Consider the following 19,868-nt stretch of genomic DNA (forward strand, 5'->3'; position numbering starts at 1 on the left):
ATCCATGTTATTAGATAACACACAGTTTGGTATGAGTTAATGTGAACCCTAGAAGAATAAAATTTACAGTACTGGCAAACTGATACAGGTATGTTATCCAGAATGCTTGGGACCTGTGTTTTTCTGGAGAACAGATCTTTCTGTAATTTGGATCTTCATACCTTGCGCTGCTAAAAGAAATCACATTAAATAAACCCAATAGGCTGATTTTGCTTCCAGTAAAGATTAATTATATCTTAGTTTGGATCAAGTACAAGCTACTGTTTTATTATTACAGAGAAAAAGGAAATCATTTTGGATTATTTGGTTAAAATGGAGTCTATGAGCTATGACTTTAACATAATTTGGAGCTTTCTGGATAACGGGTTTCCGGATAACAGATTCCATACCTTTACTTCAAAATGAAATGGACCATTTTGTTCATATCTAGTTTTAAGCACATATTAAAATAGACTAAATAATAAGATGTGAAATGAAGTGAAATATTGCATATGTTTCCGTGAATGTTAAAAATCATATTCTTTCTTTCGTGAAAATTAGAATAGGTTAAACAAATGTGATGAATTTATATGTAACGTATTTAACATAATACAACCTACCATTTCTGTGACTTTCTGACAAACAATCAGACGTCGTTTCTGAAAAGTAACAATAGAAATGATTAATATTTGAGGTTGATTTACTAAAACTCAAATTTATCCAATTTTTTCTGAAAAAAAGGTTGACCTAACACCTTCCATGAATTTAACTAATTTATCAATAATTTGTCTCTAAAAAGTCAGAACGACAAAACTTCACAACAAAATTGAGTGTCAATTCTTATCGTACGACTGACTGCGGAAACTCGACTTTTTCCGATTCTTAGATGAAACCCCCGACTCTTTTGGATTATCCAGCTCAGATCACGATGTCAAAAACAACTTCAGGGACATCTGCCATTGACTTCTACATGACCTCAACAGGTTTCAGATTTCAAATTTAGGTTTTTAGCCACTTTGGGGTATGATAAATCTCTAAAATTATTTTCCACCAAAAATTAAAGTTTTCCCACTAAAAAAAAACGACTAGAAAAAAATCAAGGTTTAATAAATTGGCCCTGTAGTATGGAAACAAACATCAATTACATTTAAATACCTTTGTCTGCAAAAACAGAATAGGGAAATGGTAGCACTGGGTTTAGCCAGCCTTAACTCCATTAAGAGATCAAGCAATACTGGTGGCACACTGAGGTGGGGGGGGGGCTATGTGCCACCCTTCTGCTGCAACTAACCAATACTAAAAGAGCAGAAGGCTTTGCCATCTGTTTCATAATTTACCCATTTTATTGCCAGAATAAATTGCAATGTGTATAGGGCACAATGCCAATAGCAACCCTACTGGCTTATACTCTGTTGGGAGCATTATTTATAATAAATGTTAGGTAGACTACCCAGTTGCGGTATTACATATATACGTATGTAATATATATACATTTACTGTGAAATTTACCTGAAATGCTGTGTGGGTTCCGAATTTTATTGGCGTTTATTGTTTTACTTATTCTGTTCACTAGGTCACTGTCGCTTGACTTTAGTGAGAAAAGATTACTTGAGTCCAAAATACAAGGGATTTTTGCTGAATCAAATAAAATGAATACAATTCTTTTTTGTAGGCCTGGTCTGAAAAGTAAATTCCACAATTTTGTAAATTTATTGTCATTATAGATCGGTACAATAGTTGTAGGGATGTTGATCATTGGTTCACTCAAGGCTTCAAGGATTAGTTGGCCTCCAATCAGATCTCTGCAGCCATGGAAACAGTTATATCCTTGAGTTTCAAGTGGCTTGATAACTTTCTCAGTCAGAAATTCATCTATATCCTCATTCCTCTTATTACGAGGTTCTGGTGCTGATACCACATAGTAATCATAGCACAGCCAATGTTGGGAATTCATAACACCTGGAAAACACAATACACAATCATTAGTAACAAGTCCTAAACACATTGTATATTATGTTTATTTTTTCAAATATGTTTTTAAAAAAAAGCATGGTATGGGATTATATAAAATTTACTAATGGAGCCAGTGTCCAAGAAGAACCAACCAAGTAGAACCAGCTTGAGTATCAATATGTCTACATTAAAACAAAACCATGACACAGGCAGTGTCAAGTCTTGGACCCTTTCCCCAAAACCACCTCACCCCTTTACTAAGCACTCAGCCAAGATCCAGCCAGAACCAAGTCTTGTGAAACTGTCCAAGCTGTTGAATCTGTGGGGATACAGAAAGAGCCCATCCTGTTCCCTGCCAAGATGCTAGAGACTCAGAAGGAGAAAGGTGCCCCCGGTGAGATTTATCCTGCTGCCAAGCTGTCTGTAATCTCCAGTGTGATTGCCTCTGAGAGCACCCTGGTGAGTGAGCCACCCAAGGGAGGATATTGTGACTTTTATAATAAAAAGGACTGTGTTGCAGAAACAGTATGGTACCTAATAGTGAGTTAGGTAAATCTATTCACAAACACACAAAGTAGTGCTACACAATCCTCTCCGTTTTTGTAGCATCAGGTGCTGACTGTGACTCTGTCTGCTCAGGTCGATCCATACTTCCAAACATATTTCAGCATCACTCCGGTATAGTGAAAATTTCATTTATTTGTGCAACAGGTGAAGCAATGTTTCGGGCTTAACCAGCCCTTTATCAAGCTTGATAAAGGGCTGGTGAAGCCCGAAACGTTGCTTCACCTGTTACACAAATAAATTACATTTTCACTATACGGGGGTGCTGCTGAAATATGAATGGAAGTAATAGTGAGTTAGGTAGTTTCCCACATGTCCCCAGTGCAGGAGTCCATTGTGTATTAGATTGCCCAAGTTCACTATTGTGTTTATATAAAGTTTATATCTGTTTCATTTGCAATCTGTGTGTTTTATTTGTTCTAGTGGAAGTTCCCTGAGGTGTGCTCCTCAGTGTTCCCTAGGTGCAGGGCCGGTTTTAGGCCGATTGGGCCAATTGGGCGCAATTGGGCCCGCGCCAATGGGGGCCCCGCACCCTGGCTGGAAGAAAGCCTCCTTGAGCGAACGTGAAACAACACCCCCATTTATTTTTCAACATGGACTGGCCCGAGAAGATATAAATCCTTCCTGTGTAGCCTGCTGCGCACACTGGGATTGGACGGTTTGGGCCAGACTGGATCATCATGACGCGACGTGACTTGTACCAGGCAAATATCCTGCTACACTCGCCATGCACCACACAGACTGCAGTAACAGAGCCTCTAATCTTGTTTCTCTGCCTGCCCGGGCCCGGCAGTACATCATCTGTACACCTTATCAGTTCTGGAATTGAGGCCCCACACTTCTTTTTTTCCCCACTATTTCCATCCTGTTGGCGCTGCAATTATTCAGAATTCCGGAACGTTTTTTGCAACTTCAGAGAAGGTGGAGGGCCGTGAGGAGAACTTTTGCCCTAACCTTGCCACTGAAAACGTAAATCTCTTCGCACAGAGCAACATTGCTATCTTCTGCTGCCGCAGTTCAGTCTAACATTTAACTGCTTTAAACAGCAACCGGTATGAGTGCACAGTATGTGGGAGGAATGGCCTGCATGAGCTCCTTCAGTTCTTGTCTCCCGCATGCACTGTATTAGAAAAAGTGTGCACTCTTACCAGCTGCGGTTTAAAGAAGTTTCAGGGAGCTAAGTAAGGCAAGAGCTTTTCCACAGAGCTGAGGCAGGAGAAATCACATTGCTACTATGTGAAAATATTTTTGTTTCCATGGGCAAATACAATCACTAATACACATCTGTCAGTACACAATTAACACTCCATTTATACATAACGTGTATTCAAATTAGGAAGCATTACTGGCTGCTATGTAAAAGGATTTTTGTTTCCATGGACAATTATGGCAGAAAAGGTTAGAGATAAACAGTATTTAATGGCTGGATTAAATTGTTTAAACAAGATAAATGCAAAAGGAGAGAAGAACAGGTTCAGCTTTATAGTAAAAACCCTCTGTGACGAGAAAGTGAGAGATACAAAGAAAGAGGTGCGCTGCTAGCTGAACAGGAGGAGGTAAAGCAATATGTATGAAGTAAAGAAATGCTGCAAGAAAAAAAGACAGCAGAGGTGCAAGACATAGATGTATGAGAAAATAAAAGTGAAAGAAAAGTAGTAGTATCCCACAGTCACACTCCCTTCCCAGAGACTATTATCCACTGTTACTATAGACACCATCTCTTCCTACTAGGAATAGAATAAAAAATACTTCGAATTTCGAAGTATTTTTTTGGCTACTTCGACCATGGAATTGGCTACTTCGACCTTCGACTACAACTTTGAATCGAACGATTCGAAGTAAAAATTGTTCAACTATTTGACCATTCGATAGTCGAAGTACTGTCTCTTTAAAAAAACTTCGACCCCCTAGTTCGCCACCTAAAAGCTACCGAAGTCAATGTTAGCCTATCTTTTTTTGGTCGAACAAAAATCGTTCGATCGATGGATTAAAATGATTCGAAGGATTTAATCATTCGATCGAATGAATAGCGCTAATTCCTTCAACTTCTATATTCGAAGTCGAAGGATTTAACTTCGACAGTCGAATATCGAGGGTTAATTAACCCTCGATATCCGACCATAAGTAAATTTGCCCCTAAGTCTAATAGAAAATGTTACTAGCTCTTTAAATCTGGGGCCCCCCCAAAGTTGCACCAATTGGGCCCCGCAGTTGGTAAGACCGGCCCTGCCTAGGTGGAGGCACTGCGCTGTAATTCCCAGTTCCCAGTACTTTTCATATGCAAAACGGACTCAGGGCCCCTGGATTGCCAAGGGTTAATTGTCATTTAAAGAGACAGTAACCAAATTAGGGTTACATCTCTTAACATTTCAAACATGTTAACATTAGAACAGCTATCCAGCAGAATCTCCACTATTAGCCGCTATAGGCTGCTCATATAGAAATCCCCTTGCTTACTAACATATCCAAATCCTGAGGCTAGTCCTGTTGTCTTTCTCCCTCCCCTCCTTCCCCAATGGCTGTGACTAAATAGCCCCTCCCTCCTGACCTAAAAGGGAGAGGTGGGTGCAGCTGCAAAGGTAAAATGGTGCTAATCTCGTACTGCTCCACTTCTCATCCTCCTTTGCCCTCTAGCCAATCCCCTGCTGAACTACATTTCCCACAACCACTTGTGGTCCTTAAGGGCCTACTTGATAGATAGGTAGCTCACTGATGACTCAGAAACTCAATTATTATACTATACCCCAGTTTTGTCCACTGGGTGTGCAAATGTATTTAAAAGTGGGCAAGGGTGGGGCTGAGTTGTGAGTGATAACAAGGGTCTCTGGGCAACAAAATCTTTTTTTGCATGGGAGCACAATTACATCCCTGAATGGACTGGTATAACTAGAAGTTCACAGGTAAACTCTGTGTTACCATTAATTTTTGTCCTTCTAATGCTAAAATAATACTAGCAAGCCAAAAATTCAGACTTGGTGGCAGTAATTGGACAATAATTCTGCATACTTCTTCATCCTTGACTGATCCTGTACCAAGGATGACCAGCAAACCTGAAACCTTTGGCCTTTTTACCAACACTGGGCAAATTGTTACGGCCTCCTCTCATAAATAAGGCTCTTTGCTTTGTTCTTCTACTGTTCAAGCAGCTAGTTGGCCTGTGATTGTTTATACTGAGTGCCTGTTTTATACAGTAACGTTTTACTAGCCCAGTTTCTCTTTCTCTCTCATCTATATGTGCAAGTTCTAACAAATGCTTATAACACAGCCGTCTGTCAGAACACTTGGTTCAAATAATACCACACCATTAAACTCTTTCAGGCACTTATAATTCTATAGACTTGAATACGTTATGCTCTCTGGCCTGCTTGGTGTTTGTCCTCTGTCTCTGGCTTTTATTATATTACACTGGCTGATTTATACCAGCAGAACCTGTTCCTTCTAAGATTTGAGTTGGACTTTTTTACTTTACACAAAGTTCTCTACCCCTTACTCCTTGGTGCTGTGAGGATGTTCCCCAAAAACTTTAAAGGGATACTGTCATGGGAAATTTTCTTTTTTTCAAAATGAATCAGTTAATAGTATCCCTATCCCTAATATCCCTAAAATCAGTAGAAAAAAATGCCATTTAAAAGAGCTTCATCAAAGCTATACTGTCATTGGCTAAGACACTGCTCAGTACACTATGGCAAATCACAACAGGGAGGTTAATAGTGCTGCTCCAGCAGAATTCTGCACTGAAATCCATTTCTCAAAAGAGCAAACAGATTTTTTTATATTCAATTTTGAAATCTGACATGGGGCTAGACATATGGTCAATTTCCCAGCTGCTCCAAGTCATGTGACTTGTGCTCTGATAAACTTCAATCACTCTTCCTCTCCTAAAGAGCAGGCACAAGTCAAATGACTGGGGGCAGCTGGGAAATTGACAAAATGTCTAGCCCCATGTCAGATTTCAAAATTGAATATAAAAAAAATCTGTTTGCTCTTTTGAGAAATGGATTTCAGTGCAGAATTCTGCTGGAGAAGCACTATTAAAGGATAAGTAAACCTTTAAAATAAGTGAATGTAAAATTGACGAGGGAGCTATTCTTAGCACTTTTGCAATGTACATTTATTATTTATTTTCTATTAATTCCAAGATATTAAGGGATACATATACTGTTATTTTGAATGAATTTTGTTCCAACAGTGCCACCTGCTGGTCAGTTTCCCACCAGTCTGACCACCAAGTAGTCAAGGAAGTTGTCAGGAGAAAGAAAGAGGCTGCTCTGATGTTCTTCTGCTTAGGAAAGATTTGAGAAAGGTTTCTATTTGGTTTCCTAAGCAGAAGAACATCAGAGCAGCCTCTTTCTTTCTCCTGACAACTTCCTTGACTACTTGGTGGTCAGACTGGTGGGAAACTGACCAGCAGGTGGTGCTGTTGTAACAAAATTCATTCATATTAACAGTACATGTATCCCTTAATATCTTGGAATTAAAAGAAAATAAATAATAAATGTAGATTGCAAAAGTTCTTAGAATAACACTCTCATCAATTTTACATTCACTTGTTTTAAAGGTTTACTTATCCTTTAACTGATGCGTTTTGAAAATAAACATGTTTTCCCATGACAGGATCCCTTTAAGCTTTGCTTTTCCTTTTATTGCACTGAGGATTCCACACAGAGCATAAACACACATTTGTATTTTTAAACTACATAGCACCATAGATGTATGTGATTCTTTAAGGCTTAAACACAAACTAGGATACAGCTTTAGCTGGAATAATACACAAGTGCTAGTATTTTCAATACATATTTGAGGTTCCCGTCAGAAAGATTGCAATCTAGGAATACTTTTCTTTGCCTGCTGTAGGACAAATATTTGGTTTCCATCTTTCTACTTTTTCTTGCATACTCTTTTTTTCTGTTTTTTTTTTTTGACTCACATGTAGGGTGTTTTGATCTCTTCTAGACAGAGTGTTAGCTGTTACTATACAGTGATAACAAAGTGGAACACTGGAACAGAGCCCAAGGTATAATTAAGCTGGCTGTAGACAAGAATACAACTGGTCAAGGGACACTTGAGTAAATAAGTGGCCCACTCTGTAAGTTAGATTTTAAAAAAGGAAAAGTGAATGGCAATACTGCGATACCCTTAACTCCAAGGACTTTCCAGCACACATTGTGCTTAATAAATAAAATGAAAGCAGATTAAATGACATTGGCCACTTGAATTTTTACATAAGCAACGATGAGACAAAGCCATTCGCAGACATTTTTTAGCACGATCATTTGTGAACTAAAGTACTTAAGATATTTGTACAACCTCTATGTATTCATAAATATATTAGGCAATTAAAAAAGAAAATTAACAAATATGGGGCCTGTTATCCAGAATGCTTGGGACCTGGGGTTTTCCGGGTTAAGGGACCATTCGGTAATTTGGATCTCCATGCTTCAAGTCTACTAAAATAATTCTATAAAGATTACATAAACTTAGTAGGAATGTTTTACCTGAAATAAGGATTAATTCTATCTTAGCTGAGATCAAGTACAAGGTATTGTTCTATTATTACAGAGAAAAAGGAAGTCATTTTCAAAAATCTGAATTATACGCTTAACATGGAGTCTATTGGAGATGGCCCTCCAGTAATTTGGAGCTTTCTGAATAATGGGTTTCAGGATAACGGATCGAGTACCTGTATGTTATTAATAATTAACTGTTAAGTGAAATGCAAAGGGGCTAGTGATGGGCGAACTTATTCGCCAGGCGCGAATTGGCCGGCATTCTAAAAACGCCGTTTTGCAAATTTTTCACCGTTTTGCGAATTTCCAATTTTTTTGGAAAACCAAAACTCCCCAAATTCACCCATCACTAAAAGGGGCTCATATTATATATATATATATATATATATATATATATATATATATATATATATATATATATATATATATATATTTATTTATTTATTTTTTGAATAATGTCTGGCTAATTAAGAATGGGCAGATTTCTTTTTTTGAGTAATGAAGTCCAATTCCAAATCACAAATACAGTAGGTAGTGTTGCAACCTTCTGTCTCGTGGAACTCCGGGCAGGGGGCAGAGGCTCAACGTAATGGGGACGGGTCATGATGTCAAGGGCGGAGCTATGACCTGGCAGTCAGTAATTGGCCTATCGCCACGTCAATCGTAGGAAATTCTGCCTAGTTCTCCTAATTTGGAAAACCGGGCAGTTTTGACCCGGACTGCCCTTTAAAAAAAACGGACAGGTGGCAACCCTACTTATAGGTTTGGGTCTTTCTATAAAAAAATGACCCTCCTTTAATAAAACAATGACATTTACATATTTCAGAGCTAACTCGATAATGGTTTTTCTGTATCATATATTACATACCTGTATTACATTCTTCAAAGGGTGAAAGGGGTGAATAAAAATATAGATTAGTGTTCTGAGGGGCTGAATTTACCTGCTGCGGCTGGGGTAATAGTTCTTGCACTCTGCTTTCTGCGCCTTCACTGGATTAATATGAGAAGCAGACATGTGCAAGGCATCCCATAGCGCTCCCTAGTGTTCACATGAGGCATCCACATGCCTCTCACATGCTTCTTATAAATACATACAGTAAATACATGTCACAAGCAGGTAGCACTGTATTAACAGGAAGGAATGACTCTTCAGGCATCAACTGTGGGGCTGGTGAAAAGTGCAAAAACATTTACATCCAATGTTTTTTTGTTTTCTCTTGACAGACTGTGCCACATTTTTTATTGACCCCATCTTTGGGATCTCTGTAAAGTTTTGGGAACTCCTCCCTCCTCCCTATATGAATAAAGTGTGCAGTATGGACACATTACAATCACACAATAATGCAGGTTACAGATAGAGAATCATTATAAACCCTATCAGCAATATTTGTACTTACCAAAATAGCCTTTCCCACATCTCTCACATCTCTTTGAGTAGTTATTGCCGATATCATCATATATACTTTCCGCCCTATTGTAAAATATATAAGTCTAAAATTAATAAAATTAACTAAATAAAATCATGGTATTATACAGTATATTTTTTCATTTTCAGTTTTGTACTTGACCCCACCCAGGCTTTGCCAGAATTGCAGTGAGTGTGGCCTCACAGTATGTGAATACAAAATTAGATCATGGTCAGGACTAACTAATGTCAATTTGCTCTAAGAGCACTATGAAGGTCAGGGCAGCCAACTGTAAATCTGTAAAGATTTTTTATTTTATTAAAGTTTTATTGGGTTTTACAAAAACAAGCAAGATATAACATTTGTCCATTGAAGGACTATAACACAAACTTATACAGCTTAGAGAGTTAGGTGTCCTAGAAGAATTTGATGATGGAGAATACACCTAAGCTGTTATTAGAACTAAGTAAGAAAACAAAAGTAAAACAAAACATATAAACCTAATAATGCTCAGCTAATCTTGAAAGTTGAACAAGAAAGATAAAATTAAGGATATGCTGGAACATATAAGTGACTACAAACACATCACAAATGTAAATAAACATTTTAAAATGAGTTACAATCTACAATTATAAATGTAGCAGTCCAAGTGAATGGAGTTTGTTAGTAGAGTCAAAAAAGTCCCAATATAACGACCAATTATTAATGAAATCTTGTTTAAGGTGAGGGTCAGCAATCTTAATCCTTATCGCTTCTTGCCAGCATAAGTGATTTAAGAAGGACAAGATATCCTTTATCGTAGGTGTAGATACAGGTAACCAGTTTAAGAATAACAATTTCTTTGTAGCTGCTGTCAACAATGTAATAACGTTGTTAAGATTATTGAATAAAGATTTTGGTTGTGGCTTCAAAGATGAATCAGGATAATTCAGGTGTAGTAATGCCCAAACTGGGTTTAATTTGATATGGAGGTTAAGTTTGTGGTTCAGAAACTTTTCTAGGGCGAGCCAGACTTTATGGATTTCAGGGCAGCTCCACAAGTAATGAAACAAGTCAACATTTAATTGAGTACATTTAGGACAAAAGGATTGGGAGCATGAACCTGAAAACTTTTTGAACATTTTCCCATACCCCAAATGGACCATTTTAAAATGTTGAACTCTCCAATTTTCAGATGTAAAGTTCAAATTATACTTACAAATGGATTGAGAAAGTTGGTTTGGTGAGATTTCTGTTTGTAAATAACCCGACCATTTATCCGCCACTTTAGCAAGAGGGTGATTTTGTTTACCTGATGATGGCCATAGTTTTTGAGAAATAAAATGCATGTTCAATGGATAGAATTTCTCTATAAATTTATTTATTGAGTCGGCTAGCCAGTGTTTCTGGAGGTCAAGTGACTCTCTATTTGGAAATCTCAGCAAACCACTCTTAATAAACATGTAAATGAAGTGATCACATGACTTCAGGTTATTTTGACTCTTAAAATCACTCCAACTAATTAAATTGCCATTTGTGGGGTCCACTACATCTTTGATCATAAAAGGTGGATATTTCCTTCTGAATGGGAGGAACCAAGGATATCCCGATCTTGATTTTTTCCAAAGAAGTTCTAAAGGCATAAATGGGGTTTGCATATGATTAAAGCCATGACTTGAGAAGAGAAATTTCCACGTGAATAGCGAGTCTCTGAATAGAGGGTCTTTTTTGAAATCTGAAGGAATCTCACTCCATTTGTAATGAAGAATATTCACTATATTGGAATGATTTTCTTGAGTTATTTCTAATTTAGGGTTTATATATCTATCTCCACCTGACACCCATTCGACTAGATAACGGGTTATAGAAGCTAGATTAAATACCCTGAAGTTCGGAACTGCTAACCCCCCCCCCAAATCGTAGGGGCAACGTAATTTGGAAAGGGAAATTTTAGGTTTCTTATTCCCCCAGATAAAGTTAGTCAGCGAGGAATCAAGCTTTTTGATATCTGAGTGCTTTATTAGGAGTGGTAAATGTAATAAAAGGTAGATTATTTTGGGAAAAATTAGCATTTTAAAAAATGCTATTTTCCCTTTTAGATTTAGTGGAGCATTTTTCCATTTCTGACAAAGCGAAAACACTTTATTGAATGCTGGGGTAAAATTCAATGCATAAAGTTTCCTCAAATCCGTTGGGATTCTAAATGTATTATATATTTTATATATATATATATATAAAAAAAAAAAATATATATATATATATATATATATATATATATGAAGTATATAAAACATTTATAATAAATAATGTACCCCCTGTTGCAAAATATGTGGATATTATAAGTCACCTCGGCAGGTCTGGATCTACATAGCAGACATCCCTAGGCCCGCGAACGTTCATCGCCCTGTCCCCTCCCTTTTATTCACACACATTTTCATAATTTGGACTGGAGCACGGGGATTGGTGCACTGGAAATTTAAAAAACTATTTAATCACAGGTTTAAAATATACTTAACAATTTCACTTATAAGTAACCACCATGGTAAGATGGTAAATAATACCCCAACGCCATATTAACCCTGTTCTGTTAATACCAGGTAATATTTTACTTTTATTTTTGTTTTCTTTTTTTCTTTTTCTATCTCTATGTTCCATTACACAATAATGCTATGTTTATATGCCAATATTGAGAATAGGGTGCCGCATGTTGCGAAAACCCACTCAAATGCTATGGTAATGCTATGTTAATCAATAAAACTTGTCAAATTAAAAAAAAAAAAACTATTTTATCTTCTGCTCATTCCCACTATTAAGAACCAATGTAGGTGTGGTTGGGCAGCATACCGCCCCCTAAATTCCTGCCGCCCTAGGCCCGGGCCTTGGTGGCCTTTACACAAATCCGGGCCTGCCCCTCGGAGTTCCATGACCTGTAGTAATGCCATGGAACTCCTCTGTAACTTATAATATCCTTATATTTTACAAGAGGGGGCACTTTATTCAGTATATAAATACACTTCTTTGTATGCCCATCCCCCACGCCAAGTTTGTAATAGTACTCAAGTTTGTTTTTCTTTTGTTTTCTTGCTGTTCAAAAGCTGTATAAACCATTCCATTCATGGGTGGAGTGTTACAGCAGGGACCAAGGTTTAAAGCATGCTCCTATAAGATCAATACAGAAATTCAGCAGGCGATAAGTAATAAATAAGAAATCAGAATATAAAAACAGTCATCCCTGTTCCATTCTCAATTCAGCTCTTGGCTTTTGAAAGTAAATAAAATTAAAGAAAATGTTGAAATATGTGCGATACCGATTATTCTGAATGAAAGGGTAATTGTAATTTCTCGACTACTGGAATCTGACTCATTGTATGTCAGCATCATGATTACAGTAATTACCAGTATTGATCAAGAACAGTAAAAGTCCAAACAATATTTTATGGTCACGGAAAAGGGAAAAAAAGTCAAAGGGGAAATATTATCTAGTCTTTCAGTCATTGCATTGCTCCGTGTTGCTTCATGGTATTCCATTGAACTCTCTGTAATCCTAGTGATGTGAAACAAGGTTTGCTCCGTTTGTAACAAAAGCACAACTCATCTCCACTTTAACCATTTATATATCTTATTTCATAAATGCCATTGCAGCTAATGATGATAACTTCTACTCATTTCACTAAGTTCTTAAAAAGTCAAAGCAGATAAAGTCTTAAAGAGCAAGTCAACCCCCCAAGAAGTGGCATGATAAAATAAAACATAATTCCAAATAATAATTTAAAGTTTGTAAAAACAATTGCTATTTGCAGCATTTGCTTAAAGGAGTGGTTCACCTTTAAGTTAACTTTTAGTATGTTAAAAAAATGGCAAATTCTAACTTTTCAATTGATCTTCATTTTTCTTTTTTACTGTTTTTTAATAATTTGCCTTATTCAAATGACAGTTTCCCGCTTTCAAATGGGGTCACTGACCCCATCTAAAAAAACAAATGCTCTGTGAGGCTACAAATTTATTTTTACTACTACTTTTTATTAATTAAAGGAAAACTATACCCCCAAAATGAATACTTGAGCAACAGAGCGTTTATATCAAATTAAGTGGCATATTTAAGATTCTTACCAAACTGGAATATGTTTTTTTAAGTAAATATTGTCCTTTTACAATTGCAAATTGTCTCAGAATATCACTCTCTGCATCATATTAAGGGGCAGATTTATCAAGGGTCGAATTTCGAAGTGGAAAATATCGAATAGAATCCTCCGACATTTGAATTCGAAGTCGGAGGATTTTAATCATTGTACGATCGTATTCCGATCATACTTCGAATCGTACAATTCGAATGATTTTATCTTACGATCGTAAGATTTTCCTTCGAAAATTATAAACTTGCTCTGGAAGGTCCCCATAGGCTAACATAGCACTTTGGCAGGTTTAAGTTGACGAAGTATTGAAGTCAAAGTTTTTTTAAAGAGACAGTACTTCGATTATCGAATGGTCGAATGATTTTTACTTCGAATTGTAGTTGAAGTAAATTCTAAGTCGTAGTATCCTATTCAATGGTCGAAGTATTCAAAAAATTACTTGGAAATTCGAACTTTTTGTACTTCAAAAATTCACTCTAACCTTAGTAAAGCTGCCCCTAAATGTTGATTTAAAGGTGAACAACCCCTTTAACTTCTGCTTGTTGCTTTTCAAACAATGTTGCAAAAGTCAGTTCCCCAGCGAAGACAGGTCTGTTAATCAACTGATACAGTATGTCTTACATTGTATCAACAGTTTGAGATATCAGGACAGAGACTAGAAAGTGACAGACAAACACTGCTTTCAATAGCAGTCAGTCACGCTGATTGAATACAAATAAGTTAAAAACCATAGAAAATATGCAATGAATGTAAATTGCAAAGTTGATTAGAGTTACGTTTTCTTTAATTAGGCAAAATTGTGGGTTGATTGACATTCCCTTTAAGCTATTATTAAACAAAACTACTTACATTTATGAAGACAGGCTTTCACATTGAAGAGGCAGCGTATTGTAGACCTATTATCCGGTGTTTACTGTTTATGTACCACTTTTGGAGCTTGCTGATCTTGAGAGGTATTTTACTTCCTTACTGAAATGTCACGTGTATACCTAAGCAGAAAAACCTGAAAATCAATACCTAGGAAATTCCAATATCTGTATAGGGTTTTTACGTTGATTTCTGTTTCTGAGCTCTCTTTCCTAGAAATGAATTGACTGAAGGGAGTAAGTCTCACTAATCCTCTTGTTACAGTGGCAACATTTACAATTCCACCAGCAGCCAGTGGCTTAACTATAGAGGAGGCAGACCCCGCAGTTGCAGGGGGGCTCAGGGAACAGGGGGGTCCGTCTGGACTGTGGTGTCTGCTTCCTCTATAGCTAATTAAAAAATCCCTCCTCCCTAGCCAATTTTTTCCTGCAGCAAGGAAGGGGGCGCAAATCAGGTGGGAGTGGCCATAATCTCGGTGGGGCGGGACACGGGAGGGTGGAGGCGGGATGAGAATTGGGAGCCCCCCTATAAGATATATTGGGTCTAACTGTCAATGATTATCTGACATCCAACTCCTGAATGAAGACAGTCTGAAGAGAAACAGATGCTGAGAGAGGGATAGTGAAGATAAACTTGATTATTTCAGAAATGGTACAGAATTTTTAATTGATCGTATTTATAAAGTTTCTTACTTCAGTATGCTGAAGCTTATATTACATTTTCATTTTCACAATAGTTCCCCTTTAACTGAAATGTAATCGCCTTTTCATTTACTTCAATGTACTCCAACAAAATTTGGTATTTCTGTTAGGGATGCACCGAATCCAGGATTTGGTTCGGGATTCGGCCAGGATTTTGCCTTTTTCAGCAGGATTCGGATTCGGCCGGATCCTTCTGCCCAGCCGAACCGAATCCGAATCCAAATTTGCATATGCAAATTAGGGGCGGAGAGAGAAATTGCGTGACTTTTTGTCAGAAAACAAGGAAGTAAAAACTGTTTTCACCTTCCCACCCCTAATTTACATATGCAAATAAGGGTTCAGATTAGGTTCGGTTTTCGGCCGAATCTTTCACGAAGGATTCAGGGGTTCGGCCGAATCCAAAATAGTGGATTTGGTGCATCCCTAATTTCTGTGAATTTTTCACTGAAGCAAAATCAGACAGTTTCACTCATCATTACTCATAATAAATAGCTTCACAGTAATGGCACTATTTTGTGACATTGTGGTTCACCTTTGAATTAACTCTTAGGGGCCGATTCACTAACTTCGAGTGAAGGATTCGAAGTAAAAAAACTTCGAATTTCAAAGTTTTTTTTGGGCTACTTCGACCATCGAATGGGCTACTTCGACCTTCAACTACGACTTTGAATCGAAGGATTCGAAGTAACAATCATTCGACTATTCGACCATTCGATAGTCGAAGTACTGTCTCTTTAAAAAAAACTTCGACCCCCTAGTTCGGCATCTAAAAGCTACCGAAGTCAATGTTAGCCTATGGGGAAGGTCCCCATAGGCTTGGTTAACTTTTTTTGATCGAAGGATATTCCTTCGATCGTTGGACTTAAATCCTTCGAATTGTTCGATTCGGCGGATTTAATCGTTCGATCGAAGGAATAATCCTTCGATCGTTCGATCGTACTATCTGCGCTAAATCCTTCGACTTCGATATTCGAAGTCGAAGGATTTTAGTTCCTAGTCGAATATCGAGGGTTAATTAACCCTCAATATTCGACCCTTAGAGAATCGGCCCCTTAGTATGTTATAAATTGGCCAATTCTAAGCACCTTTTTAATTAGCAACTTTTTCAAATTATTTCCTTTCTTTTTTTCACTCTTTACAGCTTTCAACTGGGGCCAATGAACATGGCAGTCAAAAAAACGATTGCTCTATGACACTCTGCTCTATGTTACTGTTACTCTTTATATCTCAGCTTGCTATTCAGGCCCTCTTCTATTTACATAAAAGTTTCTTATTCAAATCTTATTCAATGCATGGTTGCTAGGTTAATTTGGACCCTAGCATCTAGATAGCTGCTAAAATGCCAAACTGGAGAGCTGCTAAAAAATAATAATAATTTATTACACAAGTAATAAAAAATTTAGACCAATTTTAAATTCTCTCTGAATAACACTCTCTACAACATACTAAATATTAATTTGAAGGTGTACAATCCTTCTAAATGGGTGGTTCACATTTACGTTAACTTTTAGTATGGTATACAATGACTAGTTCTAAGAAACTTTTCAATTTGTTTTTTAATTATTTGCTTTTTTCTTTTCTAACTTTAAAATGGGGGTCACTGACCCATCTAAAAACAAATGTTCTGTAAGGCTACAAATATACAGTTATTGCTACTTTGTATTACTCATCTTTCTATTTAGGCCTCTCCTATTCTTAATCCATTCCCTTATTCAAATCAATGCATGGTTACTATGATAATTTGGATTCTAGCAACCAGATTGCTGAAAGGGCAAACTGGAGTGCTGCTGAATAAAAAGCGAAATAACTCAAAAACCGGAAATAAAAAAAATGAAAACTCAGAATAGCACATCTACATCATGCTAAAGGTTAATTTAAAGGTGAACAATACCTTTAAGTCAAGGGATCAAGCTAACGGAAAATGTTATTTTTCTACTAGCTTCCATACATTGGGCCATATTCAATTAAGTGAGAAAAAGATATCTCATAGTTTATCACAGGAAAACTCATGGATTCAATTTGAGGAGTAAAAATGTATTCCGAATTTTAGAGTTTTCACGTGATAAACCGTGTTGTGGAACTTCAACAACCGGAGACTACTTGAGGTGAAAAGATAAAGTTTATTTGAATATACCACTGCACCAGCAATTGATTGAATGAGCAAGGGCATTGGTGGTCTGATGTAGAAGCTTTTCAAGATCCAGAAACTGTACAGAGACCAGAGCCGTCATTCAATGCAATGGATCTCTAAATATACAGCCAGGGACAACAGGCATTTCAGTAGATCTCATCCCATGTTTCCCCAAATTTGAAAGCCTTCTCGTAGCATTTAATAGAGCAGTGAACCCTTCCATGGGACACTGCTTTATTAATACTTGGAGCTGATATGTTTGCAAAATCTTTGATTCACTGTTGATTCCTTGTATAGCTGCCCTATAAATGAACAAAGGTAGGCGTTTTCTTTAGTAAGCATTATTCTTTTATCCATAACAGTAAATCCGATTTTCAGGGTACAAACGGTCCTACTTCACAGGCCTAATAGGGGAGGAGTCAATTACAGGTTTTAATTGTATGGGAAGGATCAGTAGGGATCAGGGGCATAACTACAGAGGAAGCAGACCCTGTGGCTGCAGGGGGGGGCAGGAAGTATAGGGGCCCCATGAGGCCCTAATTCATATACAATTTCAATAGATATTGGTAAAACAAGTCAACTTCTAGACATTTTGGGGGCCTGAAAAATAATTTGCTGTGGGGCCCAGTAATATCTAGTGATGCCACTGGTAGGGATAATATTAGTCTTATAATGTGACCCCAACTCCTTTACCCTAGGCTTTCAGTGCACCCAATCTGAAATGTAAGCATGGCTTGTGTCAGAGACACCGTGCACCTTTCTACTCACATCCCAATAAACCCAAATTCTAACTTGATCTCTCCACACTATGTCCTTTATCAGGAAGCCCCTTTTGTGACATTTTGCCCTCATATTAGACCACGGCCAAGTACCAGCTGATGGCAGCCCTGCCTAGAAATGATCAATATAAGCCCTCCTGGGCCCGAATTGGGGGTCTGTAGGATATAGGCAGGGCCATTTTAAGGCCTTGGTGGGCCCTGGGCAAAGAGTCAACTAGTGGGCCCCCCATAGGTCTGGCGCGCAGCGTGCCAGAACATTTTGAAACCGGTCCCACCTCCCCATGTTTCCTCCCTCCATCTTCCTTCCTCCCTCCCTATGTGCCCTCCTTCCGTCTTCCTCCCTGCGTGTGTCGCCTCCCTCCCTGTGTGCGTCCCTCCCTCCGTCTCCCTTGGTGCATCTCGCCCCGCCCCCTCGTAAATATTATTGTACAGAAATGTATATATCAATATTATGTGATGTTCAATGTAGAGGTGCTTTCCAGCTTTTGTTAAAATGAAAACTGCTAGAATATCATAAACTGGAAAAACAAGATAGTGCCCTTCCTAGTTCTTGTTCTCCATTTATCACCATTCTGTACACAGTGTCACAGTGGTGCTGAGTAGTGATTAGTGAAGCTGTCCCGTTTCGCTTTGCCGAAAAATTCGAAAACTGGTGAAAAAATTACAGAAACATCGAAATATTAAGTAACATATTGAAGTCCATGGGCGTCAATTTTTTGGGGTTTATTTACTAAACGTTGGGAAAAAACTTTATAAAATCGAGCAAACTCCAAATTGTACGAATTTTTCAGATTTGATGCCTGAATTCCTACATTTTTTCAGGTATCACCCAAAAACCCTGATTTTTCCGATTATTGGACACAACCCATCACAGATAATGATGTCTTCAAATTGTAAAAGGGGCATCTCCCATTGACTTATACATGACCTCGACGTGTTCGAGATGGCGGATTTTTGGATTCAGATTTTTTGAAGCTTTGGGGTATAATAAATCTCGAAAAATTTGAGTTTTTTTCCCACAAAAAAATTCAGTTTGTGCTCAAAAAACCTTGACCAGAAAAAAAATCAAGGTTTACTATATAACCCCCTCAATTTACAAGAATTTGAGAGGGGAAAATTTGACTTTTAGTAAAAATGTCCCTCAGATGAAAAAAATAACTAAATGACTTTAACAAATGATTAGATTCATTTCACCATGAAACAAATGATTAAAGAAGTCAAATGGCCATTAATATATGAGTAATTAATGCAATTATATTCTCAAATATACTAACATGTTTATATATATATATATATATATATATATATATATATATATATATATATATATATATATGAATATATTAAAAGTAGAATGTTATCCACTTATATTATCTCTGTATCTCCAATCTCCACTTCTGCTTTACATTTACACTTTGCTGAGTCACATTTCATTTTGAATCTGTTCATCTGAAGTCAGAAGCAGCAGTCATTAATTACAAATCACCCAACAACTCTATACACATATGGTACTGCTATTTATTTTGTATTAGAATGAGAATGGAGATATAACCTTACCTTTACATGTCTGTATTTTGCTGTTTATCCAGTGTTAGTTCCCGTCTAATACCTGTTGAGGTTCAAAGGTATGAATATGTTTTTACTTTAATAGTACATTTTTACTTCCTTCTTGTAAAGTCAGATTCCATGCACACTGTCCTAAGAACGCGATGACTAACAACTGATGGGCAATCTGCCTGATCATTTTCTCCTGCTTAGTTTCCTGCTGTAAGAGAACTGAGCTGACAAGTGCTTAATGGTCACCATCTAAATAATGTTGGCCACTGGATTTCGAGCACCGTATACTTTGTATATACTGTTCACAAAGGA

The 19,868-nt window shown here is 37.4% G+C and overlaps 1 protein-coding gene across 1 annotated transcript in view; it reads right to left on the reverse strand.

Annotated features, from left to right (window-relative positions):
- The window catches only part of LOC108696217, a 55,968-nt gene extending 36,306 nt beyond the window's left edge, over positions 1-19,662 (reverse strand). Inside the window, exons 1-5 of the mRNA XM_041568802.1 lie at positions 19,557-19,662; positions 14,371-14,510; positions 9,401-9,474; positions 1,489-1,938; positions 600-638 (exon numbers count right to left, since the gene is read on the reverse strand). Coding sequence (XP_041424736.1) covers positions 600-638; positions 1,489-1,938; positions 9,401-9,474; positions 14,371-14,372 — 565 coding nt within the window. The 5' untranslated portion in view covers positions 14,373-14,510; positions 19,557-19,662. The remainder of the gene's footprint in view (positions 1-599; positions 639-1,488; positions 1,939-9,400; positions 9,475-14,370; positions 14,511-19,556) is intronic.
- Positions 19,663-19,868: the final 206 nt, after the last annotated feature.

The sequence above is a fragment of the Xenopus laevis genome, chromosome 7L (genome assembly GCF_017654675.1).
Source record: "Xenopus laevis strain J_2021 chromosome 7L, Xenopus_laevis_v10.1, whole genome shotgun sequence".
Lineage (NCBI taxonomy): Eukaryota > Metazoa > Chordata > Amphibia > Anura > Pipidae > Xenopus > Xenopus laevis.